Raw genomic sequence first — 27,637 nt, 5'->3', positions numbered from 1 at the left:
GGACAGTCACATTCCACCAATGACCAGCCACCCCGTGCTGGGAAAAGGACAGAGGGGCAAGCAAGAAGGGGAGAGTCCAGCAGGTGGATTCCAGTCCCAGGTTCCTGATGGGGACGTGGTCTTGGGTGGCTCATTCCTTCTCTCTGGGCCTCAGTTTCTCCCTCTGCAAAATGGGGGAGCTAAGCCCGTCCCTGCTGGCTACCATAGACCGAGATCTTGTTCTGTAATAGCGGGGCAAATCGTCTGACACTGAATGGTAATCTACTGCTCTATAAAAATGCAGTTTCATATGGTTCAATCCAATACTCAGCACAGCACCTTTCAAAATAATAGCTACGGTGTCTTGCACACTTATTGTGAGCAGGAGCCCTACTGCGTGTGATACGTTTTCATCTCATGCACAACCCTCTTGAGACATGTGTTACTACGCCAGCTCTTCAGATGAGGGAAGCCAAGTCCAAAGAGGTTACATAAGTTGGCCAAGATCACAAAACAGGATTTGAACATGAGCAAATCTTTTTGAGTGTTTCCTCAGCCCAGACACAAAGTTCCTGATTAGGATCATTGGCTCTGCCAATGTATTCTTCGTGGCTGTTCAGGCAGAAGACCACAAATTAGTCGTCAGACACAGAGCTCAGCCCTGGCCTCGATGGAGAAACACATATAAAGTGGCTTTCTCAGAAGACAGATCCTTTCAAATGGGTGCAGTCCCCTGATGATCTAAATCTCGCCTTTCACCTGACTGCTCTGAGCTATTTGTTTCCTTATCCATTCAATGGGGAAAGTATATTATTTTCTTGAACCTCTTATCGACATATTTTTGCATTTTGATGTCTTAGATGTGGGATGTAACCTGCCATCCCGGAAATATTTATGTAACGCAGGAGTCTGTCTGTTTTTTCTCCCTATCCCAGCTCGACATTAAACCGACGGTGATGGTTCTTATGGCTGGTGGACTCTTAGAAACAAGTGTGTTTCCTTTAACGAGCACGTTACAAATGTGAACTGATTTAATCTGCTTAATAACCTGATAAAGTAGCTACTCTCCGTATCCCCATTTTATAGATGGGGAAATTGAGGCACAGAGAAGCTAAGTAACTTGCCCAGGGTCACACAGCTAGCAAGTGGTCGAGCCAGGACGCTACTTCACCATCCTGGACGACCCTGATTGCTTTCATTCTATTTTCTGTCGAACTTCTCTTGACATTGGGCCTGGACCAGATGGAGGGGCAGGGTAGGGAGGGCTGTGCAGATGCTCGATCCACAGAGGTACTAAAGCATCCTTGAAATGTAAGAAGACAGAGAAAATGGTACTGTGTCAGGGCGGGTGCTGGGTGCACTTGAAGGAACTACTTGGAGAGCCTCTTGGGAGGAGAGGGAGACCTCCAGGGGCACCTGAGCGACAGTGAGGACCCCTCACTCCATCTGAGGAGAGGGGCTCCATTTACTCGCTGTAAGAGAAAGCATTCATTTCTCTCTACGCTACTCACCAAACATGGGGCCACCAAATGCGATTCAAGGACAGGGCAGAAGAGGGAAGGATTCTTTGCCTGGGACCTGACCAGCATTAGTTGTGAAGAAGGAGGTTTAGGGCTATGGGTCACTCTTGTGCCAGTACCAGACACCAGATCCCAAGTGACAGAGGTGCTTCTCTGTTATTTAATAAGCTTTGTGTGTGTGTGTGTGTGTGTGATATGTGAGATCCTCTAAAGCTCTGGGCTCTGGGCAGAAGCCTCGATGGCCCAGGGTAATGGCGGTGTTATATCCATGTAACCACCAGCTTCTCCTTGCTATAAGCAATGTCTCCAATCTGTCCGCAGTCCCATTGTCTCACACCGGGACCACTGCGACAGCCTCCGACCCCTCTCCCAAGCTGATCCCCTACGCTGACTGCCCCCCCATCTTCCCCACTGCAGACAGAGGGATCTTTGTAAAGAGCAAATCTATTCATCTCCCACCCCACTTAAAATCTTTCCATTTCCCTTAATACCTGCAGGGTCCACTACAAACTCCCCACCCCGGCTTCCATGCCCTGCAGGCTCAGTTCCCGCCAACCTCTCCAGCATCAGTCCCCCGTCACTCCCACGCCATCCCACTCCCAGCCCCAGGGACCCCAGGTCCTTCATGCGCCATGCACTCTCTCCCCTCCACTCTTCCCTGCTGACGAGCTCCGCTTCTTTTCTCAAGACTCAAATTAGAGCAATGCCAATCCAAAACACTAAGTGAGCTGGCAAAAAAAAGAAAGAGAAAGGGAATTCCACGTCTGACAAGGATGTGGAGAAGGAGACTCATCTGTACCTCGCCAAACTGGCACCACATTAAACAGCGTTCGTGTTTTTTGATTTGTCACGTGTTTTGTCTTCTTTGTTTGGGGAGAGAGTTTTTTCTTTTTTTAAATCAACTTAATTGAGGTATAATTGGCATACAATAAAATGCACACATTTTAGGTTTGCGGTTCAATGAGTTTTCACAAATGTACATTATGCGCATAACCACCCCTGCAGCAGAAATGTGGAGGACTGCCATGGACTTCAGAAAGTGCTCTTACAACCTCTGGCAGTCAGACTGCCCTGCTTGCCCTAGGCAACCACCGGTCTGATTTCTGCCATTCCAGATTCATTTTGGCCGTTCTAGAACTTTCTCTAAATGGAACCATACAGTACGCGCTTCATTAGTCTGGCTTCTTTTGCTCAGCAGAATGTTTTGGAGATTCATTCATGTTGTCTCATATACCAGTAGTTGGTTCATTTTTATTGCTAAGTAATATTCCCTTTACGAAAATGTTACGATGTGTTTTTCCATTTTCCTGATGCCGGGTATTTGAACTGTTTCTAGTTTTTGACTATTTTGAATAATACTGTAGTCTTGTCCATGACATATTTTTCTTTCTCTTGAATGGTAGGGTAATTTTAGAAAGCGATTTGTTCACTTTCTGAAACTTAGCATTCCAAGGAAACATCACAATATGAAACGCTATAGGCAATTGTATCTCTAGAAAGCTGGAAAAATAAAATAAAATGCTATGGGTATAAAGAGAAGACATCATTAAGTATGCTGGAATCTAGGAAGAGCACGATAGGGGTATGCGCATATTAAAATTATAACCATAACTACACGGAAACGTGAAAAATGACTCAAAATCTATGAAATGAATAAAGATATAAAACTGTAAGCATACCATAAGAAGACTTTTTGGAGGTATTTCTTCATAGGGCTAAAGATCTGCCCCGGTCCGGCAGAAATGCTGGCCGGCTGTGGAAGCCTCATCTGCAGTGCTGGGTGCTGTCCAGGGCTGGGCACCTCCTGGTGAGAGGAGAGGCCACCTTCCTGTTCCCCTGGCAGGGGCTGGAGACCACACGTGCGTAATTTCTTGTTTCAGACATTGAGAGCTAGTTCAGGTAATACTGCATTTACTGGAACTAGATGACGCCTCTTCCGTTTGGAAGCATCCCTGCCTCCGAGGCTGGGTTGGCACCCCCTCCCCCAGTGGAATTCTGTTCTCCCACGGTTGTTACCACACTCAGCTGGAATAGAATCCACGTTTTGCCATCCCCCCCGACCCCGGAGCTCTCCTCCCCTCCATCCCCGACCCCCACCACACCTAGCCTGGGAACTGTCTAAATTGCCCTCAGCATTTGATTTATGGTTGGCTCTCACCCAAGTCTGGGTGCTCAGTGGGACAGGAATTGTGTAAAAAAACATGAAAGCTTTTAAAATAAAACAAAACAAGGGGCGCCTGGGTGGCTCAGTTGGTTAAAAAGACTGCCTTCGGCTCAGGTCATGATCCTGGAGTCCCGGGATCGAGTCCCACGTCGGGCTCCCTGCTCGGCGGGGAGTCTGCTTCTCCCTCTGACCCTCCTCCCTCTCATGCTCTCTGTCTCTCATTCTCTCTCTCTCAAATAAATAAATAAAAATCTTTAAAATAAAACAAAACAAAACAGGGGCGTCTGGGTGGCTCAGTCAGTTAAGTGTCGCCTTGGGCTCAGGTCATGATCTCAGCGTCCCGGGATCGAGCCCCACATGGGGCTCCCTGCTCAGTGGAGAGCCTGCTTCTCCCTCTCCCTCCGCCCCTCCCACCCGCTCTCACTCTCTCTTGCTCTATCTCAAATAAATAAATAATCTTTAAAATAAAACAAAACAAAACAACCCCTCAGAGCTTGCTTAGAGGCCCCTCTGTTGAAATCTACACATGTTTAATAACACCACTCCAGCCCACACCCACCTTGGCTTTGAACAGCAAGACCTTGGGGCCCTAGTAACCCTTCAGCTCAGGGTTCTGAATTAGACCCGGGCTTGGGGGCTTTAGCTCCAGCTGGCTTTGGGGGAAGGAGGGAAGGCTTTGTGCTAGGCATTTCGCAAGCGCTGGCCGGATTGTGTCACAAGGGGGCTCCAGGGATCCGCCCACAGCTCCTTATAAAGGTCACTCCACCCTCCAGCCACCAGTTCGGCCTGACTCCACGTGCCCTCCATCTAGGCATGGCGCTGTCCTGGGCCCTTGCTGCCCTGAGCCTCCTTCCTCTGCTGGACGCCCAGAGCCCGGTGTGTGTCAGCCTCACAGCAACACCCATCACCAACGCCACCCTGGAGCAGGTGCGTCCCTGGGCCCCTGACGCCACGGACAGCGGCCTCCTTCCCTGGGCTTCCCTTTCTCCCGCTGGCTTGCGGTCAGCCCCCTTGCCTGATTCTGCCTGATTCTGCCCTTTTCTCTCCTGGGTCCTGGGGTGACATTCTGACCAGCCTCTGGAGGCATTTTTTCCTACTTCCAAACTCAGAAGCCTCATTGCAAGGTCCCTCAGAGGGGACATTCTGTCCTGGACAAGAAGGGGCCACCCAGTGGCTGGGGGAGGTGCCTGATCCTCAGAGGGAGCTCCTGCATGTCCCTTCCTCGCCTGGGGCCCCAGTCTCCCTGTGTGCAAAAAGGAGGGGAGCGTCTACCTGCCTGGCTAGCAGGAGGATTCGGCTCCCGGCCTCTATCATCAGCTCTTGGCTTCTCCCCAGATCTCTGGCAAGTGGTTTTATATCGCCTCGGCCTTCCGCGAACCGGAGTTCAACCAGTCATCTAGAACGATCCATTCGGCCTACTTTTACTTTGCTCTCAACCATACAGATGACACAATGCTGCTCACAGAGTACCTAACCATGTAAGACCCTCACGTGCTAGCTCAGCCCCAGCCCCAGGCTTCTGCTCCTAGCTTCTAGGAAACCTTGAGCAAGTCCCTCCTTCCTCCTGGCTTCAGCCTTCTCATCCACGGAACGGGGAGGGCAGACTAGTCGCCGCCAACTCTTACCCCTCGATGATAGTGACCAATGATTGTCCACTTCTTCTCGACAATCTTCCTCTTTTTCTCCCCTCTTCTGTCTGGCTTTAGTGGGAACCGGTGCATCTATAACTCCAGCTATCTGAAGGTCCAGCGGAAGAATGGGACCGTATCCAAAGACGGTGAGGACCAGCCCTCAGGCAGGAGGACTGGGGTGTGTCATGGGGACATGTGGGTGGGCCAGCCGAAAGCGGCACAGAGAACCCAGGACAGACCCTCTTCCTACGAGTCCGAGGTCCCAGGGCCTGCACACTGCAGTACTGAGTAATAACTGCCCACAGATTTGAGCTCTCTGTGCCAGGCACTGTTTGAAGGACTAGAATTAACTCACTTCAGACTCATAAACAACCTTAGGAGGACATGACGGTGATCGGCTGAGGAAACAGAGAAACAGAGATGCCAAGTAGTTTCCCTGAAGTCACACAGCCTGTAATTAGCACTAGAATCAAGCCCATGGCTGGCAGCGGTCCTGCCTCTCTCAACTGCTCTTTCTCCTTTGGGATCTGAGGGTGGCTGTCTGTGTCAGGTAGGCAACGAGTCCCCTGCTGTCCCCACCATCACCCTGGAGAGGGCACATGGTAGGAGCATGGTGGGATTACACCAATAGCCCTGGGCAGCCCTGAGGCTCCTGTCTGGGCCGCACTTTCCTCATCTGGAAAATGGGGACAAAGGCCCTGACAGCCACAGTCCACGTGAGGCTCCCTCGATTCCACATCTCAGCGCAGGGCCTGGCACACAGTAGGAGCGAGGGTCACGTGGCCCAGGTGACCTCCTGGGCTTCACTGACTGCTGTGGGGCCATGGGCACACGATCTCCTCGCCTGAGATCGGGACCACTGTGCTGTGTGATCTCACCCAGAGGTTTTCTTCTCCAGAGTCCGGCAAAGAGGTATTTGCCGATCTCCTGCTCACCAAGGATCCCAAGATCTTCATGCTTGGCTTCTCCCTGAAAGACGAGCAGAACAAGGGTCTGTCCTTCTATGGTAAGCACCCCTCCAACGTCCAGCCCACCCAGGCCTCACCCAGCAGACCACCTGCCCCTGCGGCTGGACCCCCAGAGCCCCTGCCCTCCCCGGCGTCCCAGCTGGGCCCCCGGGCCTGCTCACCCAGCCCCCTTGCTCCGTCCTGCAGCTGACAAGCCGGAAGTGACCGAGGAGCAAATGAGAGTTTTCCATGAAGCCATCAGGTGCATAGGCATGCAGAAGTCGGAGATCAGTTACACCGATGCAAAAAAGGTGAAGGCAGGGAGGACTAGGCAGTGGCCACTGTCAGGGCCATCCTGCCCGGGGCAGCCCCAGAGGCCCAGAGAGGGAGAGCTGCCGGCCATAGCTGCACAGCGAGGCAGGACGTCTTACTTTTAAGCACCTGCCTCACTGCAGGGACAGCTGAGCTCCCTAGAGGCCCAGGTGATGAGGCCCCAGAGGGAGAAGTCCCTGTGAAACAGGGAGGACTGGAAGGGAGGAGGAACAGCGGGGAAAAAGGGTGGCAGCGGGAACTTGACAGAGAAACACACGAGGGTAATTACCGTGGACACCTGCTGGCCACCGCCCAGATGTCTGACACCTGTGGATGGGGAGTCGCTACTGTGCTTTTTAGCATCACCCAAACTGCCCCAAGTCCAGGACCACCACCCCGATTTTTGTATACCTGGGAATTACCTATAAAATAACCTCCCCAGTGCTTTCCATTCAACCCCTGTTCAGGGTCGTGTCCTATGCAATAATATCTAAAATCACAGGGCTGATGAGCGGGCTACACTTTTTTGGATATACATGAAATGCTTTATTTTTATTAATTATTATTAAAATAAAAAGGTCTCTGTTGGCCACTCGAGGTCATGTCCCGTGACTACCAGTAGCCTAAACCCCCTCCCGGCCCCGGTCCCGGGAGCCGCGGGCAAGGACTGGGCACACAGCACCGATGGACCCCCATCTAGTAGCTGGGGGATGGCGGACAGGCCACATGGCCGCCCCGAACCTCAGTTACATCATCCGCACCATGGCTGTGAGGAATCAGATCGACCTAGGGGCTTGGCAAGTCCTCAGTAAACGCCAGTTGGTAAAGGCTCGAGCCCCCATCTGGAGGTGGAGAAGTTGAGGTCAGAGAGGGAAAACGCCTGGCCCAAGGTCCCTGAGCTGGCGCCACAGTCCGCAGCTCACCCCCCTGCCCCCCACAAGAGCGCCTCCCATCACCGTGCTCTCCTCTCCCGTCCTCTAGGATCTGTGTGGGCCACTGGAGAAGGAGCACAAGGAAGGAAGGCCGGAGGAAAAGGAGGGAGACACAGCACTGGGTTAGGACCTTGGGGACTTTGGGGCCCATCGTCAGCCCTACGCCCACCCCTTGGACATCAGGTTTTTGTCTCAGGTCCATCAATAAAGCTTCTGCATTTGAAACAGGAGTCAGGTGGTCGTTTGCTCCTTCCGTCGCTCACCCATTCATGCATGTTGAAGCCTGCCCTGAGCGGAGCCCTGGCTGATCACTGGCTACGCCCCTGCCCCTGGTGGGAAGAGCCCCCACTGTCATACCCAGCACAGCTGGGACGATGGTAGGCACACAGTGCTGTGGGAGCCCAGCACGGAGGAGGTTCCTTCTGCAGTGGAAGTCTGGGAAGGCTTCCTGGAAGGGGCATCTGAACCAGTCTAGAAAGATTTGAGCTGATAACACCTGCTGTTCCAGCTGCAAGCCAAGGATCTGAGAGGATGTGTTTGAGAAACACTGAGGCAGAGAGCCCTGGGAGGAGTTCCGGTGAATGGGGCGGGGGGAGGGGGGAGGACTTCGGCGTGTGGTGCCAAGCATGAGGGCCCTCACCTCAGACATCACCGTGGCTCTCTGGGGAGGCGAGGTGGGAGGGGGCCGGCCCAGGGGCAGAGAGAGTCTGGCAGAGGCAGCTGTGAGCATCCTGGCAAGAGGGGGGAGCCTGGGCAGGGGCAGGCCGGGGAGAGGCGGAGGGACTGTGTGTCTCCAGAGTGTCCTCGGGGTGCCCATCTGACGGCCGGCGGTGAGGTTGGCCCCTAGACACCAGCCACCTTGCAAATATGCTTGGGGCCCCGGAGATGGGGCCATGTCGGAGGCGGGCCCGCGTAGAGGCACGAAGACAACCGAGCCCCCGAACCCGGGAGTCCAGCAGGGAAGGCCGGCTCCGAGAGTTACGGGCACGGGAGGGAAGCAGCACCACTCAGGTGCCAGAAGAGTCGGGGCCACGTTGTCCAGGCAATTCGGCGCGGGAGCGGCCTACGCCGTCCAGAGTGACAGGGCCGTAACCCTGGCCCCTGGCGCGGCTCCCGCGCCACCACCCTCCCAAGAGCCGGGCGGCACGGAGCCCAGACTGCAGCATCCTTGGCTCACAGCGGGAGCCACGCGGCGCCCAGGGCGCTGAGGCTGGGGACACGGCGCTGGGCCCCCACCCCCGCGCCCTTGGCTCCCCCTTCCCGCCCTCATCCTGGCACCCAGGGCGGGGTGGACCCGGACGCTCAGAGCCTACAAGAAATCTCCGCTTCTCAGCCAACTGCCATTTCCAACTCCGCAGAGGAGGACCCGCGGGAAAATGAAATCGCCACGGGGCCTGGTGGGCAGGGAGCAGCGAGCGTGAGGCGCGGGGCGGGGGCTGGAGAAAAAGCCCAGGGCAGGCCAGAGGGCGGCGGGGGGAAAAGATATACAAATATCACGAAGGAAAGCACAGTAACAAAGAAAACAGACTTGGGAGTCAGACGTCGGGAGGCGGTGCGGACAGCCGTCTGGAACCTCCGTCTCTCGTCCACGAAGGGGGCACGTGGAGGGGGCCTGGAGGGCTGGTGTGCGCCCTGTGGAGCCCACCGTCCTGCATACTGAGCTCAAGGATCGGCGTCTAGTGGGTGCTCAGTAAAGGTTGGCTGGCTGGCGTTGCTGTTCGCTACTAAACCGAGCCCTGGAAAGAGTCCAGGCTCTTGCTTTGGCAGACGCAAATCTGCTGTGTGTCTCCTAAGGACCCTGACCTCGGTAAGGAGGGGCTTGTCACAAGGTCTAGGGTCCTGAGACAGGCCTGGGGGAAGGTTGGAGAAACAGAAGCCACCACAGGAAGGCAGGCAGAGTCTGCAAACGGGCAAGTTCCCCGTGGGCAGGGTTCGGCTCCTCATTGAATTTTCCACCCCCACAAACTTGAGTTAAGAAACCGTAAGTCCATGACACACACCACAGATGTGGGCAGCTTTGGGGAATGTTTTCTTTTTTTTTTTCTTTTCTTCTTTTTTAAAAAGATCAATATTCATTCTTCTTCATTTGCCCTCATAACGAAAATAGATTTTTAAACACACCAAATATACAAATATCACTGATGCATACACATTCCAGAAAAGCTGAGGTACTTGCTGCTACGAGGTGGGGAACAGGAGGTGGGCTGGCCCCTCTGGCTGCAGAGCGGGGCCTGGCAGGTAGCTGGCCACTACCAAATTCCACAGGGATCCCAGGGACAGAGCTGGGGGCGCCGGGATGAGGTACAGAGAGGGACCATGGTGGACAGCTTCCTGGGCCCTCCCCGGGGCGTCTCCCTTCCCAGCAGGCCCACGGGAAGGGCCTCTCCAACCATGGAGAAGCTGGGCGCACGTCATCCTGGGGGCCCGACATCTTGACATTTCAGGGGCCCCAAAGTGCCCTACTGACCACCAGTCACTAGGAGGAAAGTGCCCAGCCGTGTCCTTCCCAGAGATGCCGCCTCCGGAGGGGTGGGTCCCAGGTGAGGAGACACGTTTGTACCAGAGACCCTGGCCCTAGCCCTTCTTATTTGGCCTTGTAGGTTGGCTCTAAGACCAGGAAAACTGTTTAAAAAACAAAAATCTGTCTATCTATATAGGAAATACATATTATTAGCCAGAGGTGGATAGTGCAGGACCAGGAGGCCCCCAGAGATTGCATCTGGGCAGAAGGTGGCCTCGGTCCCAGCACTTCCTGAGAGGCTGGGCCCCTGGGAAGTTCCTTCTCTTGATGACCAGGCCAACAGCCCTTGCGCTTTGAAGACGCTGAGCAGGTGGGCCCTGTGCTAGAAGGAGACCTCTCAGGAGGGGCCTCTGGGGCCTTCAGGAGTGGCTCCAGCCGACTCCTGGCCCGGGGGACAGCAGCAGGCTGCCTGCCCACCTGCCCCCACCAGCTGGCTCTGAGTCTCCAGTGAAGTCAGAAGAGGCAGGAGCCCCGCAGGCCTCGGGCCTGGCGCAGGTCGGCAGACAGGGAGCGACTCATGTGCTTGGTGGTAGAGCGGATGCTCTCGGCAGCCTGCACGGCTTGGGTCAGGGCCTTGTTGAGCTCCTCCAGGTCCTCCAGGTCCAGCTGGATGGAGTGTCGGTGCCCCCTGGCTGGTCGGGTGGGGGCCGTGGGGGGCCACTCGGCGGGGGCCGGGTGGGCCGAGGAAGCGGAGGTAGGTCCTGGAGGCACGTAATACCTGAGGAGAGAGGGAGCTGCGTTCATGGACTGCAGAGAGCCCTGAGCAGAGCACCAGGTCTGGAATGCACCCCGTTCTAAGCCCCAGCCGGGCCCCTGGCCCCTACTCTCGGGGGCTTAGTGTCCCAACCTCTAAAATGGGACTAATAAACAGCTACTTCGAGGGATGCGGTGGAAGGGTGAAGGATGAGAAACAGGAGTGCCTGATCCAGAGCAGGTGTTCAGAAATGGTTAGTTCAATCTCCCCGTGCACTCAGTAAATATTTTTCTGTCCTGTACAATGTGCCAGCCCCTGTCCCTGGTCCTGGGGTTACATTGCTGACCCGCTGTCTTCTTGCGGCTTCTAACCTGAGAGCCAGATCGCAGGGAGACCAGGACCACCCCAGGCTCTATAGCAAACCCCTTTCACTGGAGAGGCAATAAAGGGTCCATTGGCCAAGTGTGGCCCAGTGGAGACACGGGATAGTAATTAGGATTCTGTAAGATTGGGAGGGTCTGGTTTCACTCATCCGGGGCGGCAGGCAGGAAGGTGTCCTTCCCGGCCTGGCCCTACAGGAATGTGGGGGGTCATTTAAAGTGCTGGGGAGCATGGCAAACGAGCCATGAGCTGAAGCACGGATTTCTCCAAGGAGCGACTACAGCATCACCAAGCGGCAAGGGACAGGAAGAGGGTGCGGCCCCTGTGTCCTGGAAGAAAGTGAGTGGAGAAGAGAGGGAGATAAAGGGTTTGGCCTAAATGAAGCTGGGATAACGTTAGGAGGACTCAGCCGGAGCCTGTCATTGGCGTCTTGCTTGGCAAACTCTAACTCTGAACTTATTCCTGATCCTCCCTTTCTTCTGAGCCACATTAGTGAACAGTGGGCGGGGGGGGGGGGGGGGGGGGGGGGGGGGGGGGGGGGGGGGGAGGCTTTGCTAGGATCAGAACACACGGCTCTCCAAAGAAGATCCACAAATGGACCACAAGCACATGAAAAGAGGCTCAACGTCATCGGCCATCAGGGAACCGCAGATCAAAGCCACGTGGGATGCTGCGCCATGCACTTGGCCACCACGGGATGACTGAAGTCCAAAGACAGATGTTGGTGAGGAGCTGGAGAATCAGAAGGCTCCTACACTGCTGGTGGGAAGGTACAGTAGTGCAAGCACTTTGGGAAACAGTCCGGCAGCTCCTCACACAGTTAAACGCAGTGCCTAGCCCAGAGCCGCCACCGCATCCTGCGTCCTGGGCGCCGGGCTCCGAGATAAGTGTTTTCTCCGTCAGCACTTAGCTTTTTCGGTGGGTACCGTTAACGCCTATTTTAGGGGTGAGCAAGCAAAGCTCAGAGAGGCTAAGTGATGCAGGAGGCCTGCCCCCAAATCTCAGCCATTCCGTGGGGCCGGCCGAAGGACCCTGGCCAAGGGACTTCACCCTTCAAGGACTGTCCCCCCACCTAAAAGAGCCACACTTAGCCAACTCCCAGGATAGATCCAATTGGAACATTCAGGGAAAAAGCTCTGTACGCTGCCTGGCCACTCGAAGTGCATCTGTAACTGTCAGCTCAGAGTCAGAGATCTGCAAGGGGCGGCACCGCGTTCAGTCCCAGAGCTAATTAATTAGCACCCAGTAGATGCCAATACACAGCATCTGAACCCAATGAATAGGCTTCTTGAATCCAATTCCCTCCTTCGCGGACTATCTGGTCTAACTATGCGTTGCCACACACCCCTGCCTTCTAATAATTGGATCACCAGCTTGGCCGCAAAGTGATTCAGAAATCCCCCTAAGGCAGAAGCTACAAACATCCCCCTCTCCACCAAAACCAAATCAAACCAGAAAACCCTTCTAGCTACAAAGCCTTTGGGGCAGGGCTATAAGGCAGATGGCCAGCAGGTGGCAGCACAGGCCCACAAGCTTTCTCCAGGGCGCCCTGGCCTGCCATTGAGCATGCTCAGTCCTGCTGATGGCCGCTGGAGAAAGTCGAGGGCATCATCAACCCAAACTCTAGTAGCATTTCAAGTACTATGGTTCCTGACCAGCTTCTAGGTATTGTGGGCTTTCCATGCATTAGTTTATTTAATCCTGACCACAACCCATTTCGCAGAGTAAAAAAATGAGGCCCAGACTGGGAACAAAGTGAGCCCCCTGCCCAAGGTTATATGGCTCCCACCAGCCAGGTCTGCCGGGCATTACAACTCAGGGCCTACCCCCTTCCCTATGGCCTGGCCAGGCCCGGGGACAGCAACCTGGTTAGGTCAGTCCACAGATCTGAGCCTGGAAGGATATGGAACAGGCTCAGAAGCAGAGAGACCCATGCCTACCGGGGGCACTCAGAGCTTTATCCCGGGGCCACCAAATTCCAGGCAAAACCTCTCCTGCCCAGTGAGTGTGAGCATAGGCACGTGTCCCCAGCCCCTCTGCTGGGGCCTGAGCACGCAGTACGGCCTCTCGTAGCTGATGGAGCAGAAGGTTCCCAGAGTCAGCTGAAGGCAACAAGACACCACACCGGCCCTGCTCGAGACTATTACCCCATTTACCAGATGGGGAAACTGGGGCTCAGAGAGGCAGTAGCTTTACTGAGGCCGCGGCAGCAGGAAGGGCAGACGGGATTCCAGTGCAGCTCGGAGGCCACACCCTGAACCGCTTCTGCCTCAACGGCTCAAGTCTTTTCTCTCTTGCAGGTGTTCTATCCAAATCCCCGGAAAAAGGAAGTGCTCCTCCTGCCATAGTCCTGACCAGTTCTCCTCTAAGCTCAAGGCCTTCAGACACTAGGAAAGTCTGGGAGTCCGTCACAGCCAAGAGGGGCCTAAGGACCCCTGACAACAGAGCGGCATCTATGTGGCCTCCTAGACAGGATCCCGGAACAGAAGAAGTTCCGGTAAAAACTGAAGAAACCCGAATAAACTGTGGGCTTTAGTTAATAATAATGTATTAATATTGGCTCACTGTCAAATGTGCCATATTAATGTAAGATGGTAAGAATGAGGGAAACTGTGTGTGTGTGCACCCATGTGTAGGGGGTATATGGAACTCTTTATACTATCTGCTCCATTTCTCTGTACATCTAAAACTGTTCTAAAAAATAAAGCCTATTGGGCGCCTGGGTGGCTCAGTTGGTTAAGCGACTGCCTTCGGCTCAGGTCATGATCCTGGAGTCCCGGGATCGAGTCCCGCATCGGGCTCCCTGCTCGGCGAGGAGCCTGCTTCTCCCTCTGACCCTCCCCCCTCTCATGTGCTCTCTCTCATTCTCTCTCTCTCAAATGAATAAATAAATCTTTTAAAAAAATAAAATAAAATAAAGCCTATTACAATACAGTGAGTGTGCAATTACTTGCTTGCCAGGAAGACCCACAAGGAACCGGGACGCTTCCCATGCACTCTCCCTGTGAGCTCCTAGAGCACAGGGCCCTCTGCGAGCTCCTTCACGGCTGGGCCCCCCAGAGCCAGGCCTCTCCCTGGTAGGCAGGGAGGATTCGGGGTTTGTTGAGTGACTACGCGAGTGTTCAGCCTGTTCTGCACATCATGCATGTGGGGGGAGACAAAGGAGTACGAGGTGCCCGGGTTCTCAGCGGCCCGACACGGGTCTGACTGGGAATTCTGAAGCGAGCCAGACAGGCAGGGAAGGAGGGAAAGGAAGGTTCTTACACAGTGGCTGACGGATGAGGCATGATGGGAACCGAGGAGACGTAGGTGAGGGCAGCCGGGGCTGGTGCCAGGGGCGCCGCTGCCAGATACCACAGTCCAGGGGGCGGCCGGGCTGGTGACCCCATACGCTTGCTCTGCTGCGTGGGGCTGGGGGACGTGTGTGCGTTTCTCCTGCTGGCAGCCTTGTCTGGCCCTGGGAGAGAGGGACACCAGAGATGACAGTCTGATCACTTGGGAAAATCTAGCCCAGTCTGGGGGGGTCCCCCCGGCCCCTGCCCTGTGACCCCTGGATGCTGGGCTGGCCACGCTCGGAGTGCCTGGCTTTGGGAAACAAATCCTCTGCCCAGCTCGCGGCATCCCAGCCTGGGAGAGCCACCACAGCGGAACAGCCCCCGGGGCCCCGAGCCCCCGTAAAGGAGAGCTGGGCGTCTGTCTGGGAGAAGAGAGTGTCTGTCCCTACCCGAGGTGGCTGAGTCTGGGCCGTCCATCGCTGGGGGGGGCCCAACTCGACCGCACAGGGCGCATCTCAGGGGATCAGTGGGGGACGGTCCTGGTGGGTCCCTGGTGACAGTACCACCTAGAAGAGGAGGAATAGATGTCAGGAAAGGATTATGTCTGGATCACTGGGCCTGGAGCCCCCAAGCAGACCTCCGTCAGCACTGAGCTGCCCTCAGGGGCCACTGTGGAGGTGACAAGCTGCCTCCGCTGGGGACCCCGACAGCGAGGATCAGCATATAATGAACCAGGCCTTCTGCTGAGGGCCTTCATGCATTCTTTTTATCAAATCCAACAAGCCACTGGGCTAGCTACTACATCATTCCGCCGTTTTACAGACTGGAGAACTGAAGCTCCAAGAGCTTGAAGGATTTGCCAGAATGTCCGCCGAGTAGGAGATTGGCAGTGCTCTGTCTGAGCCCAAGCCCGGGCTGTCCCGAATGCGGCCCCTGAACCTACAGTCCTTCCTCCACACTGAGCAAGGCCCATTGTCCAGGTGGGAGTGGCCCACAGCGGCCGCTCAGGCACCAGGGGGTCAGTGGAGGCCTAAGGGAGCAGGAGGAGGGTGGGCCACCTTGTTCTCTTCCCTCGCAAATCTTCAACACCTCACCTGGGTGGAATTCCAGGGTTGGCCCGCTTCTCCTGCAAGCCTCAACTCAGCTGGAGGCCTCCCACCCGCCGGGCTGAGTTACGGGCTCCCAGCCCCACCTGTGCTCTCCTAGCCCAGCTCAGACCACTGTTTTGTCACTGTCTGCTTAGCCCACGGCCCAGTATGGGAAGGTGCTCAATGAGTGAGTGAATGAATGAATGAATGAATGCATGCATGAATGAACGAACGAATGAAGAGGGAGGCCTGCTGGGACTGGGGCAAAGGCAAAGCAACATGATGGTGAAGAGCCAGAGTTCTGGAGTCACAACCACCTGGGTTCACCTCCTGGCTCTACCACTAATAAGCTGTGTGCCCTTGAGCAAGTTACTTAAACTCTCTGAGCCTCAGTTTCCTCACCTGTAAAATAGACATGATACTAAAATGGACAAAACCTATTTCATAGGGTGGTGAGAATTACTGTTTGTAAATCCCTTAGCATGAGGCCCTGTGTACAGTGGGGGGTTAATAAGGGACAGCTCCATCATCATCATCATTGCTTGGAAGGGCCTTAGGACCATCTCTAATCCTTTCATTAGGGATGTGAAGCTGGAGGCTCAGAGAAGTTAAGGAACTTGCCAAAGGTCACGCAGCAAGTCAGTGGCGGGACTGGGACTAGAATCCAGTGCCCATATTCTCTGGCCACTGCTCTCCCCATCACTCTTCCCTGTTGGGTCTGGGGGAAGGGTGCAGAGTGGAAGGAGGATGGAGGGGAGACAGGACATAATCATCACGGCCTGGCCACCCCCCACCTCCTTATCACAACTTAAGTCATATCCATGGTTTCTCCATGTCATGGTCAAGGAGGGTGGCATCAGGTAGCAGCACCTGGAGACGCAGGTGTGAAGGCAGGACACATTGGGAGGGCTGAGGAGCCCCCCTAAATCCCGCTCCCCTGTCTGTGCTTGACCCTCCACTGAGCTCAGGGCTGGCCCACATCCTTCGCCCTTTCCTTTTTTTTTTTTTTGAAGATTTTTATTTATTTATTTGACAGAGGGAGACACAGTGAGAGAGGGAACACAAGCAGGGGGAGTGGGAGAGGGAGAAGCAGGCTTCCCGCAGAGCAGGGAGCCCGATGTGGGGCTCGATCCCAGGGCCCTGGGATCATGACCTGAGCTGAAGGCAGACGCTTAACAACTGAGCCACCCAGGCGCCCCCTGCGCCCTTTCCTAAAGGGAGAAGCCGCAGCCTCGCGCACTGACCACTTCTGCAGGCACCGTCCCTCACCCGAGTCCTGGGTCCCGGCAGGTCGGCAGTGCGGACAGGAGACTGAGCCGCTGCCTCTTGGGGCCGTCTTGGGGGTCAGAACACGGTACTCCTGGCCTGGGGAAGAAACCAGACAGTCAGCTCTTTGCATGTTTGGAGAACTGGGGAGGATCGGGGAGGCTCGCTCTCCCCTCCCTGACATACAGAAGCATTCAACAAAGCCAAGCCCCAGCCGGCCGGGAAGCAGGCCAGGAGAACAGGATAAGCAAAGACAAGCAGTGCTGCTATCCCCCAGACCCCCACTCACTGGGGGGGCCCTGGAATGGCTTGGGCACGGGGTCAGCTGTGTCTCATCCCTGTGTTCCGAGCAGCTGTGAAATGGGGACCGTCACAGTATGGGTCTCATATGCGTGTTGGAAGGGCGGAGCGAGGCCGTGTCCGTGAGGTGCTCTGCCCGGCGCCCGGCAGATGGAAAGTGCTCCAGGTTGTTAGAAAGTTGGACAGATGCTTGGCTCTTTACCCAGACCTGTCATCTGCTGCCTCGTCCCTCCCTGAGTCTCAAGTAAGACCTTCAGGATGTGGCCTGATCGCTTCTCTGTTTCTCCTCCTGCCTTGTAGGCTTCCCACTTCCTGTTCTGTGCGCGTGACCTCGGGGCCCCCAGACCAGCCCCCTGTTCCCGCTTCTAACCCCTCAGCTCTGTCTGCTCCATGGGGCTGGACACACACCTCTCACTTCCTGCCTTGTCTCCTGCACTCAGCCCTATGGATCTGAGGTGACGCGCCCTCCCTCCCAGGCTGGTAGGGGTGAGAGCCACGTCTGTAATTTACACACCTCCCGTAACTGCTTATTTGTTACTGTCTGCTCTGCAGTCGGATTCATGAAAGTTGGAGCCGTGTCCACATTTGTTTTCCTGTCAAGCACTCTGAAATCCTACTATGTGTCATCTGAAGCCTTACTGTGTGCTGGGTGCCTAGTTCATGAGACACAGGGGCTGATGCCCTGGGGAATCAGACCTGAAGGTAGGCCAGGGGGAAGTGATTGGGTGTCCACCCCACTCACAGCAGGTGCTTCCTAACCCTCTTTGTGACGGACCAGCTGGTGCGGCTCCCCCAGAAGCAAGCGTGGGCCCCGGTGCCGGGAGGCACCAGAGACTGTTCGCTGGATGAATGAATGCATTCACAGAGGCAGCACTCCTCGCTGCTCCCTGTGTCACAGAATTCACAGAAAATGCTAATATTTCAATTGCCTTTGGGGAAATGGGGAAGGCTTCCAGGACAGGAGTCCTCCCTGGGGGCCGGGCCACACCCCACAGCCCACCTGTGTACTGGCCCCAGAAGGTGACCCTGTCTGGCCGCCTGGGGCCGCCGACTCCTCTCGTTCCGTCCCGAGCTGACTGGGCACTGTCCTCGGTGGTCCGGCTCTTCTCAGAGAACCACTGCGGGGAGGGTAGCTCAGATTCAGAACCTGGGCGGGGAAAAGAGGGGCATCAAAGGGGGACAGGGGAGGTGTCGCAGGGCTCAGGGAGTTAGCCGATCCTAAGTTCAGGCTCTGGGGCAGAGCTCGGGTTTTGATCCTACGTCTGTCCCTTAGTAGTGTCAGCCAACACATGTGGACCCCTGACCTTGTGCTAAGCGCTTGGCTGGACCGGCCGTGGATGCCATGCATGTACCCTCAAGGCAATCCCGGGACAATCCCGGGAACACTATTATTTACCACTGCACAGTCAGCTGTCCCTTTAACTGCACAGAGCAGGTAAACCACTTGGTCAAGGTCACCCAGCCAGGAAGGAGTGAGGTGGGCTGAACCCCACCCCTTCGCCTTCAGTCAATTTCCCTGCACTTCCGGGCTCTGGTGTCCTCATCTGCAGAACGTGGGTGATATGCCCCACTTTGCAGTGAAGATGGAGATGAGGCCCATACAAGGCCCTTCTAGAAACCCTTGCACGCATGACACGCAGTGGCTATCACTGGAAGGGCACGGTACTTCAGAGAATATGATGGCCTAAAGACACACAGAACCTTCTCCAGGTTCTAGGGCTATAGCTACGGTCCCTGAGCAATGGGCTAACCGGCCCAGACTGTAGCCTCGAGGAACCAGTCCAGGCCATTGTCACTTACTCAGGGACAGTTGGGGCACTGCCCGAGGCACTGAGGAAGACCTGGTGCGCCGCCTTCCTGCGGGCTCTGCTCGCTCCCCACCTCCAGGCTCACCAGACAATCTCTCTGTGGATTTACTAGCAAAAAGGAGACAGAGAGGGATGATGTCAGTGGATGAGGTTTTATGCAGACTTTCAAGATGATCAGCAAGCAAGCCAACCCGGAGGAAAGCATGAAAGTCAAAATCAAAGACTCTGAGTCAGACTCACAGAAAGTGGCTCTGAGCCTCTGTGAACCTCAGTTTCCTCATCTGTCAAGTGGGGATAATAACAGCAACTACCTCAGAGGGTTACGGGAAGGATTAATGAGACAATGTCCACAAAAACCTGAACTTGGACGCTCCCACAGAAACGCTTAGGAAAAAACACTCCACTGATTTTAGAAGTCATCACAAATGACGAGCTAAGGAGTGAGCAGGTGGACATTGTGGGAATGTTTAGCTCTTCACTTGGGTGCTGAGTTCAGGTTACGCATTAGATATTTTATGCATCAAATCTTACATAGGAAGAAGCTGTCAGCAGGAGAGGGATGTGAGTTCCCATGTGTGGAGAGCCCCAGAGGCAGCCCAGTCTCCCTTCTGCCACTGGCACCAGGGCACAAGGGCGAGCGTTTTGGGGTCGCCCACCTGCCATAGTGGGAGCCCCAGGAAGTGGAGGCATCCGCTGGCCGTGCCCGGGCCCGGGGGGGGCGGTTGAGGGTGGTCGCCGGGCGCGTCGGGCTGCCCTGGGCTGGCTGGTGCAGGCTGTCTTCCAGCTGCAGACGGAGCCGAGACACCTCCTCTTGCAGCTCTCGGATGGCCTGGCTGGGGTGGGGGGTGGGGGGTGGGACAGAAACAAAGACAGGATATACAATGCACTGAGTGGCAGCCACCCCCAGAGGGCCGCCCTGATGCCCAGGGCTTGTCCCTTTCCAGTGGGCCCCGAGTCCAGCTCTGCCGTCAACTGATTCTGGAACTTCCTTGTGCCTCCATTTTTCTTGCTACCTATCTCGACTCCTCTCTGAGTTCACGTCCCTGTGCATTCAGTGGGCAAAGCAGTACGTCCTTCAAGGTTCACCCAACCCCCCCACCCCATACAGGGCCTCTGAAAAACCAGTGGCACATTGTCAAGATCGAGGGGAGGATGCAGAATCAAGAAGGTATTGCTGAAGGTCCACTTTAAAATCTGCATTTTGACCTGCCTGGGCTGCCCTCCATTCTTTTTTTTGTTTGTTTTTAAATATTTATTTATTTATTTATTTATTTGACAGAGAGAGAGAGAGAGCACAAGCAGGGACAGTGGCAGGTCAAGGGAGAAGCAAGGAGCCCACTGCGGGGCTTGATCCCAGGACCCTGGGATCAGGACCCTAGCCAAAGGCAGATGCTTAACCGACTGAGCCACCCAGGCTCCCCCTGTCCTCCTTTCTTTTACCTCTGTCTATAGAAATGCTAACTAACAGTCTAGGCCTGGTTCCTTCTCACCCTTACTCAGCCCGTCCCTCCTGGGGTCCCCTGAACATTTCCCACATTGTCTAAGCCTCTCTGTCCGCCGGTGACGGAAGACGCTTGGATGTGAGCAGGCTGCAAGTGCAGGGCGCTCTCTGCAAGGCTGCTGTCATGCCCGGGGGACCCCCAAACTTGGCCCAGCCTCCTATTGGCAAGTATCTCAATGAACTGCTAGATTTCATGAGGTAAGTACTGTTTGCATCTCTCTCCACCCAGCACCCAAATCTCAGAGTCTCATCTGAGAGCCCGGCATTCGGATGCTGGCGTCACGGCAGATAATTGTCCCCCAACACCCTGCACAAAAACCCCCTACACACAGAGTGTCAGCGTCTGGGCTCGGCGTGGCCTGGGCTGCCGAGCCCAGATGCTCCATCTCCTCCTTGGGCCAGCTTCTGCGGCGGGGCTCCCCTCAGCGTTCCTTCTTGCTTGGTGGCCCTGGACTAGAGGGTGAGTGTCTCCTGGCACCACCCGCAGCTCTCATCCTGTGTCTGGGGAGCCGAGAGCTCTCTAGCTAGGCCCTGGGCAGTGTATGTCCAGGGCAGCCGGGTCTCCTAGCAATCCCCAGGGAGACATTTGTTGGGGTTTCCAAGGTAAACAGCAGGGCATCTGCAGGAGAGCGAGAGCTCACGTCACCAGTTCACGCCTGCATGCAGGACTGGAGGGCACCTCTGGGAGCAGAAGGTGCTGGAGTGAGGGCCCGGGACTCAGAACACTCGCCGGGGTGTCACTGGTCCCCTCTGGGTGTTTCTGTCAGGATCTCAGTCTTGCTGACTTAATTCTTTCGTGACCAAGAGCCAAGTGGCATTTCAAGTTCATCTTTGTAAAGATGTAAACTGTTTCCCCTGCTGAGTTCCCCATCTCTGTATCAGCATCCAACTGGTTGGCCAGCCAGAAGTCTGACTCATTCGAGACCCTTCTCCCTCCCTGAACGCCCCCAGAAGTTAACCAACTCCCAATTCCTAGGGGCCCAATGCCTAAATGTCTCTTCAAACGCACCCCATTCCCGCCGACTGGCCCCACGGTGTCTGTCCTGGGCGGGGGGGGGGTGGGGGGGTGGCTTTCTTGGCAGTCTGCCCGCCTTGCCTTTCTCACCCAGCTAGTGGCCAGAGAACTTCTAAAACGTGAACCTGACCTCGCCACTCCCATTTAGAATCCCCCTCATAGGCCTCAGCTGCATCTGTATACATTCGTGAATATTCAGTGAACTCATTTCTCTGAGCTGAGCTACCATCCAAATCTCTCACCATGGTGTTCACAGCCCTCCGAGGCCCCCCCAGGTCTCCCGGGCTCCTTCTCCACTGCTCAGCGCTTACCACTGCACCCACGCTCGGGGACCCAGCTAAAATGAACGTTTGGCTCTGCAAAGGTGATGGGCACTCTCTCACCCATAGGCCTTTGCACATGCCGTTTTCCCTGCTAGGAGCTCTTCTGTCTCTCTTCCTTCTGGTCTCAGCTGAGATACCCCTTCCTCCGGGAAGCCGTCCCTGAAGCCTCTGACTGGGCCTGATGTCCCTTGTCTGTGTTCCCACAGTCTTTGGAGGCTCTGCGGCCACTGCATTCAGACTGCGGAGCGTGACCGTGTGTTTCCGTGCGCATCCTACAAGATGGTGAGCCTTCCTAGGCCAACGACTGTCTTGTCCACTACCGTATTCTCAGGAGCTAGCGTATCGCTGACCCCTAAGCTCGAATCCCTCTGCTGGTGTCACAGGAGACTGCAGCAGTACCCTCATTAAACTCTGGCCCAGAAGGGAAACGCCAGCCCTTCACCCGCCCTTGCAAAGAGGGAACATGACAGCCCATGACGGCACAGGCCCGGAGGCCTCGGATGGGGGGTCCCGCAGAGCAGCCTTCCCCCATACACCTGGGACAGATACCCCCAATCCAACAAAGGCATGGGATTGATTATTGGCCAAAAGCAACTCAAAGGAGAGGTAAGAGGGCTGGCCACCCTATTTTCCCACTTCTGTTCAACCAAGCAAGGAGCAACGTTCTTAGTAGAACAGTTGCGCTTGTTAAAAAGAAGAGAATCGAAGACCAGTCCCTTCTCAGTTCATACAATGACAGCACCAACTGCTGAAAATCCATCCCTGGGAAGTGTACACCAGCCTTGGAAGAGAAATATAGGGGGGGGGGGCCAGGGAGCCAGGCTCAGCACCAGAAAGGTGAACCCCTAGGTCATTTCCCACTGGCCGGGGAAGTGTCCTCAAAGTCCACATCAGTGAGGTCCCACGGAGTGGCCCCGAGTTGGGAGGCAGGACACCTGGGTCCGAGGGCCCCCGCATGGCCACCACCGGCCGTGACTGCTGAGCAAGCCCCAGCCTCTCCCGGGCATCACTCGCCCATCTCTGCTGGTCCGACTTACTCTCGCCCTGTCCTGGTGAGGAGGAAGGTACCAGTGCTCTCTGCTGCTCCATGGGGCAGAGTGGCGGCTGCGGGGGTCAGGGTGGGCGGGGGGCTGATTGTCGCTCTGGGGGGGAGCTGTTCGGAAAGCCGCTTTCGCCCCTCGAACTCTGGGCCAGGGACCGCTAAGGAGGCAGAAAGACACCAAGGTGAGTTTGCCCAGAGAGGACCCTCGAAGCACGAATTTCTGCGGGTAGAAGGATATGAGCAAAGTGGGAGTGCTGGCTGAGGTCATAACTGAATTTTCCAATGAGGTCACTGGCCCACTGACCTCAGAACCCGAAGATGTGGTTTTTCCTGGGAGCTTGGAGTGCAAAGCTGGGTCTGCAGAGCTGTTTCTACCTATGTTTCCTGCGCTATCCACCATTTCAGTACCAGATGTGGGTCTTCAGGAATATTCCTCTGTAAAGAGCTCACTGCTCCTTCACGTGGACTCCCGCAAACTCTGCCGTGCATCACCGTGTTGTTCTGGGTCTGACTCCAGAGCCCCCATGCCCCCCTAAAATTACAGCCACACCTTTGCCTGTGGCATGCTTCTGGGGAAAGTGTTCAAAACTTTAGGCTCTCAAAGGCATGAGCGACCAGAGGTTAAGACCACTCACCTCACCCCTGCATTAAAAACAAGGAGCCCTTGGAACACTAATCAATAATACAGAAAGGAACAGACTATTGATACAGGGAACCATCTAGATGAATCTCCAGAGAAAGGCTAAGTGAAAAAGCCAAACCCAAAAGCGTATCGATCATTCCACTTGTAGAACATTCTTAGAATGACAAAATTATAGATATAGAGGACAGAGGGGAGGTCACCAGGAGTTAAGGAGGGCATGGACGTGATATGTCCATAAAGGGGCAACATGAGGGGTCCTGGTCAAAATCTGCACCATGGTTTTGCAAGATGTTACCACTGGGGGAAACCGGGTGAAGGGCACATGGGATCTCCTTGGATTATTTCTTACAACTACATGGGAATCCATAATTGGTCAACTTTTATTTAAAGTTTAATTTTAAAAGTTTTCAATATGAGCCTTGTAAAGAGCCTTTGGAGGGGTGAGGTGACTGGGAGGAGCTGGGGTTCTGATCATGCTGTTTGTTTGGTCTGTGTTCATTTTGTGAAAATTCAATTTATGCTCTTTCCTGTATGTTTGTTTGATTTCACTAAAAAGCGAATGTGCATCTTTTTAAAGGTTTAAAACTGAAATCACAGGATTTAAAGATACGGAATGTTCATGACACAGTGTTTAGTGAACAAAGGAGGTTATTAAACACTCACAGATATTCTGATCCCATTTCCATTTTAAGTGTATCTAAATAAACACACACACATTGGCAGAGAGGACAGCCCACGGGTTCAACACCCAAAGGTGGCAGCGATGGTTTCAGCATATTTTTTTCTCTTTTCCCTAGAGTTTCAAATATTCCCGCCATGAACCTGTAGGATATTTTGTATCTTAAAGGGTAATGCAAGTTTTTTTGTTGGTTTGATTTTTCAGTCCACGCCGTCCGGCCACTCCCAGGTTCTGGCCAACCCAGATGCATCCACTCACCCATCTCGGCCACCAGCGCCCGCTCCTCGCGGAGGCTCAGTGCCCTCTGCTGCAAGGGACTGGCCCTGCCCGAGGGTCGCCTCTGGGCTCGGCTCCTGGGTGTGCTGGGCTCCGAGGCTCTTCTGGGGACTGGAGGACCCCTGGTCTGGGGGTGGGAGGTTGCATCCTGGGCCTCAGATGAAGTGAATGGCTGAGCCAATGTTCCTTTAGTGCTGGGAGAGCGTGGAGGGAGAGACGTGTTGAGATCGTACAGACAGACCCTGGCCTCCGAACCCTTCCACAGGCTAAGCCAATGAGCTCCTGACCTTTGGGACTTGGCACCCCTGCATGCACAGTGTTTCTGAGGCTGCACCCCCATTATACATGCATTTCTGTATAAACTGCCGAGCTGTACACCTGCCTACCCACAGAGGCAAGATTATAAAGCTCAAGCTCATTTTTAAGAAAATATACAGAGAAACAGAATTTCTAATCCTTTCTTCCCATGCAGCCCTGAGTTGTCAGGCAGGCCTCCTGGAGCGGGGGGGGGGGGGGGGGCTGTCACTCTACATGGTGGCTCATCAGTCCACCCTTCACCCAAATCCCCTCCTCAGACCTTGCCTTGGGGTTCTGTCCCTGTCTCTTCCCAGGTAGTCCCCCTGATTGCCCTTTATCCTTGTCTTCTGCTCACCTTGCACCACCCTCCTGTACATCTCGTTCCCCATTCACTCATTCATTTGCTCAACAGATACTTATTCCCCAGGCTGTCGATGACTGGCTGAGTGATGCTGGGCTGGTCACTTTCCCTCTCTGAACCTTGGTGCCCTTCTATTGATAAGATGGAGGCAAGGAACCCTGGTTGGGGGATGAGATGAGGGCTCTGAGAATGCCCAGACCATCGACCCCTGCTCTGGGCTCACGGCACTCATGATTCCCAGGCTACCCCTCCATGGGAGCGACCCTGATGGGGCAGGGGGTCCTGGAGTACCTGATGTGGGAGAGCCGGTGCTCTGGGGTTTGGGTGATAGGCGACACTCTGCTGGTTTCTGAGCCCACAAAGCCACTGTCTGTCTCCGGGGACGCCATCCAGGGCTCCTGAAAGAGGCGGTGTCCCTTTAAGGCTGAGGAATGTGTCTGAGGCAGGCTGGGAAGCCCTTCTCCAGGCCTGGCCTGGGCCTCACATTCCAGAGGCTCCCGGGCTGGGAGGCTGGCCCAGCTCCCAGCAGCCAGGCCCGGGTGTGAGGGTCCTCAGGCGAGGGTCCTCAGGTGCTCGGAACCAGCACCAGGCCAACAGCAGGGACTCCACGCCTGGAGCCTGAGCAAGTCCTGCTTCCCTGAGACCCTCGGGAGAGATCCTGTGGCAGATGTCCTGAGCTGAGGAAGAGGGGAAGGAGAGGAAGGAGAAAGCCGCCTCCTCGTCTCCTCGTGGGGATGGGATTCATACTTCCACACGTCTTCCCGCTTGGGCCTGGAATGCCATGGTCCTGTCAGACGCAGAAATGCCCCGGGCCAATGAATCGGGAGAATCAAATTCATCCAACGTGCACCCCTCCTCCTAATGAAAGGCACGAAGAAGACAAACAGGCAACACAGTGCCTGCCCTCAACAAGTTCACGGTCTGGTGCAGATTTCTTATGACAGGGTCATTAGGATTACAGAGGGGGGCGTGTGTGTGTGTGTGTGTGTGTGTGTCTACGTGCATCTATATGCATTGTTCTATGGGAGGATCCATAGCATAAGTGACATTTCCAAGGTGACCTGTGACTCCTGCGACAGTTTAAAAATTGCCGCCCTAGTCACCAACAGGCCATGTAGTCAAGGACTGCCCCTCCAGTCTGTGCTCAGCAGGCTCAGAGAAATACAGACATGGGCCACAAGCTCTCAGAGGACAAGCAAGAACCCCTGGCAGGGGACAGGGGTAGGGGGACCCACAGCAAAGAGGTAGCACTGGGCATAAGCCCTGAATGTTTGGCAGAACTGTAACTGGCAGGGACTGGGAACAGCAGGAATTCTGGAAGGGTATGAGCAAAGGCCCAGGGGCAGATATCTCCAGGAGCTCCACACCCCATGTGGATGCTTACCTCTAGGTGGGGCCCCCCAGCTTGGTGCAGAGACTTCTGGGGAAGGTGCTCAGAGATGCCACTTCCCTCTAAGCTGGTCAGACTGCTCTGGTGCGATCCCGCAGTCCTGGTGCCTCGAGGGTGGGGTGGCCTGCTCGGGCCTGGAGGGGCTGCCTTGGCTTTGTGCAGGCCCTGGAGGTACCCATCTCTGGCTGCGGATGCATGGACGCCTGCTGGCTTTACAGACCCCATCTGCTCCACAGTCTCCCTGGCGGGGAGGAGGAGAGACACACCGACTCTGAGCCCTGGCAGGGGCTGCCCAGCCCTGTCCTGGGAGCCAGACGCCCCTGGCGGCCCACCCTGGTGTTGTCATCTTCTAGTTGTGTGACCTTGGGCAAGGCACCGTCCCTCTCTGAACTTTACTTTTCTCATATGTCAAATGTGGATGGCCAACAAAACCCGCCCAACACAACACAGCGACAACAGTGTGGAAACAAATGAGCTACAGTATCATTTCTCAGGCTTCAGGAACTTGGGTCCTCTCCCTCCTACCTCAGCCCCTTCCAGAAACTTTAATCTCCTCAAAGCCTTATGTCATCATTAGAAATAGAAGATCAGTATTTTGTCTGACAAATAGACACTAACTTTAGACATAAACAGAAGACACATGAAAACAGTATTATTCTGTTCTCGACAGATCCTGTCATCTGGGCTCTGGGCCCAAGCTTGCTCACGTGTTCTGTCTCTTTCTTTCTCTCTTTGTTCTTAAAGGAAGATCAAGAGAGGCACTGAAGACGTAATGGCACCGAAACCTTCTCCTTGATGTACTTGGAAGGTCTGAGACTCAAAAGGAGAATAATAGTACCTAGCACTGCCTCTGTCCTGCCAAAGACCATGTCCACCCCACCCAAATCACTGCAAGTGCTCTCGGTGCTGTATTTGTCCCACGGCTTGGAGGGACGTGAGCAACAGGTCACGAAAGCCATTGCTAAGTGGCAAAGAGCCATCTCGGTCACTAGGACCATTACCACCCCTGTGGTTTCAGAGTTGGTTTGGGGACAAATCGGGGGGCCTCATGGACATACTTGAGGGGGGCCCTGTGACTTCTTTTGGCCAGTGCTGGGAGCTGCCTTATGGGGATCCTGGTGGCCTCAGAGTTTCCTGGAGCTGGAGCTGGCCCATCCACTTCCACTACATGGCCTTGCCCCTCTTCCTCCTCCTCTTCCATCTTCACGGCTTCCGGGAGGGACTTCACGCTGAGGTACCTGCAGAACGCAGAGGAGCATGACTTCTGCCCAGGAAGGCCAGCCAAGGTCCTG

At 55.1% G+C, this 27,637-nt stretch overlaps 2 protein-coding genes across 3 annotated transcripts in view; one reads left to right on the top strand and one right to left on the bottom strand.

Moving 5' to 3' along the window:
- The first annotated feature begins 4,438 nt into the window (after positions 1-4,438).
- LOC118018204 (alpha-1-acid glycoprotein-like) lies at positions 4,439-7,715 on the top strand. The gene is made up of 6 exons (XM_035016661.1): positions 4,439-4,590; positions 4,999-5,141; positions 5,370-5,440; positions 6,193-6,300; positions 6,449-6,552; positions 7,535-7,715. Exons 1-6 carry the CDS (start codon positions 4,477-4,479, stop codon positions 7,610-7,612), a joined length of 618 nt encoding a protein of 205 aa, XP_034872552.1. The 5' UTR covers positions 4,439-4,476; the 3' UTR covers positions 7,613-7,715.
- A 1,838-nt stretch (positions 7,716-9,553) lies between these two features.
- The window catches only part of AKNA (AT-hook transcription factor), a 43,174-nt gene continuing 25,090 nt past the window's right edge, over positions 9,554-27,637 (bottom strand). The window contains exons 11-22 of one of the 2 annotated variants that reach the window (XM_035015991.1): positions 27,404-27,583; positions 26,340-26,586; positions 25,247-25,353; positions 24,280-24,491; positions 22,695-22,857; positions 19,475-19,651; positions 18,811-18,926; positions 18,011-18,157; positions 16,714-16,809; positions 14,806-14,922; positions 14,346-14,538; positions 9,554-10,724 (exon numbers count right to left, since the gene is read on the bottom strand). In XM_035015991.1, coding sequence (XP_034871882.1) covers positions 10,460-10,724; positions 14,346-14,538; positions 14,806-14,922; positions 16,714-16,809; positions 18,011-18,157; positions 18,811-18,926; positions 19,475-19,651; positions 22,695-22,857; positions 24,280-24,491; positions 25,247-25,353; positions 26,340-26,586; positions 27,404-27,583 — 2,020 coding nt within the window. In that variant the 3' untranslated portion in view covers positions 9,554-10,459. Of the gene's footprint in view, positions 10,725-14,345; positions 14,539-14,805; positions 14,923-16,713; positions 16,810-18,010; positions 18,158-18,810; positions 18,927-19,474; positions 19,652-22,694; positions 22,858-24,279; positions 24,492-25,246; positions 25,354-26,339; positions 26,587-27,403; positions 27,584-27,637 lie in introns of those variants that run through there. The other variant, XR_004681237.1, reaches the window with a different exon arrangement.

Source organism: Mirounga leonina, unplaced genomic scaffold (genome assembly GCF_011800145.1).
Source record: "Mirounga leonina isolate KUSES-001 unplaced genomic scaffold, KU_Mleo_1.0 Mir_170, whole genome shotgun sequence".
Lineage (NCBI taxonomy): Eukaryota > Metazoa > Chordata > Mammalia > Carnivora > Phocidae > Mirounga > Mirounga leonina.
The sequence above is the reverse complement of the archived record's forward strand: the minus strand, read 5'-3'. Positions and strand labels throughout refer to the sequence as shown.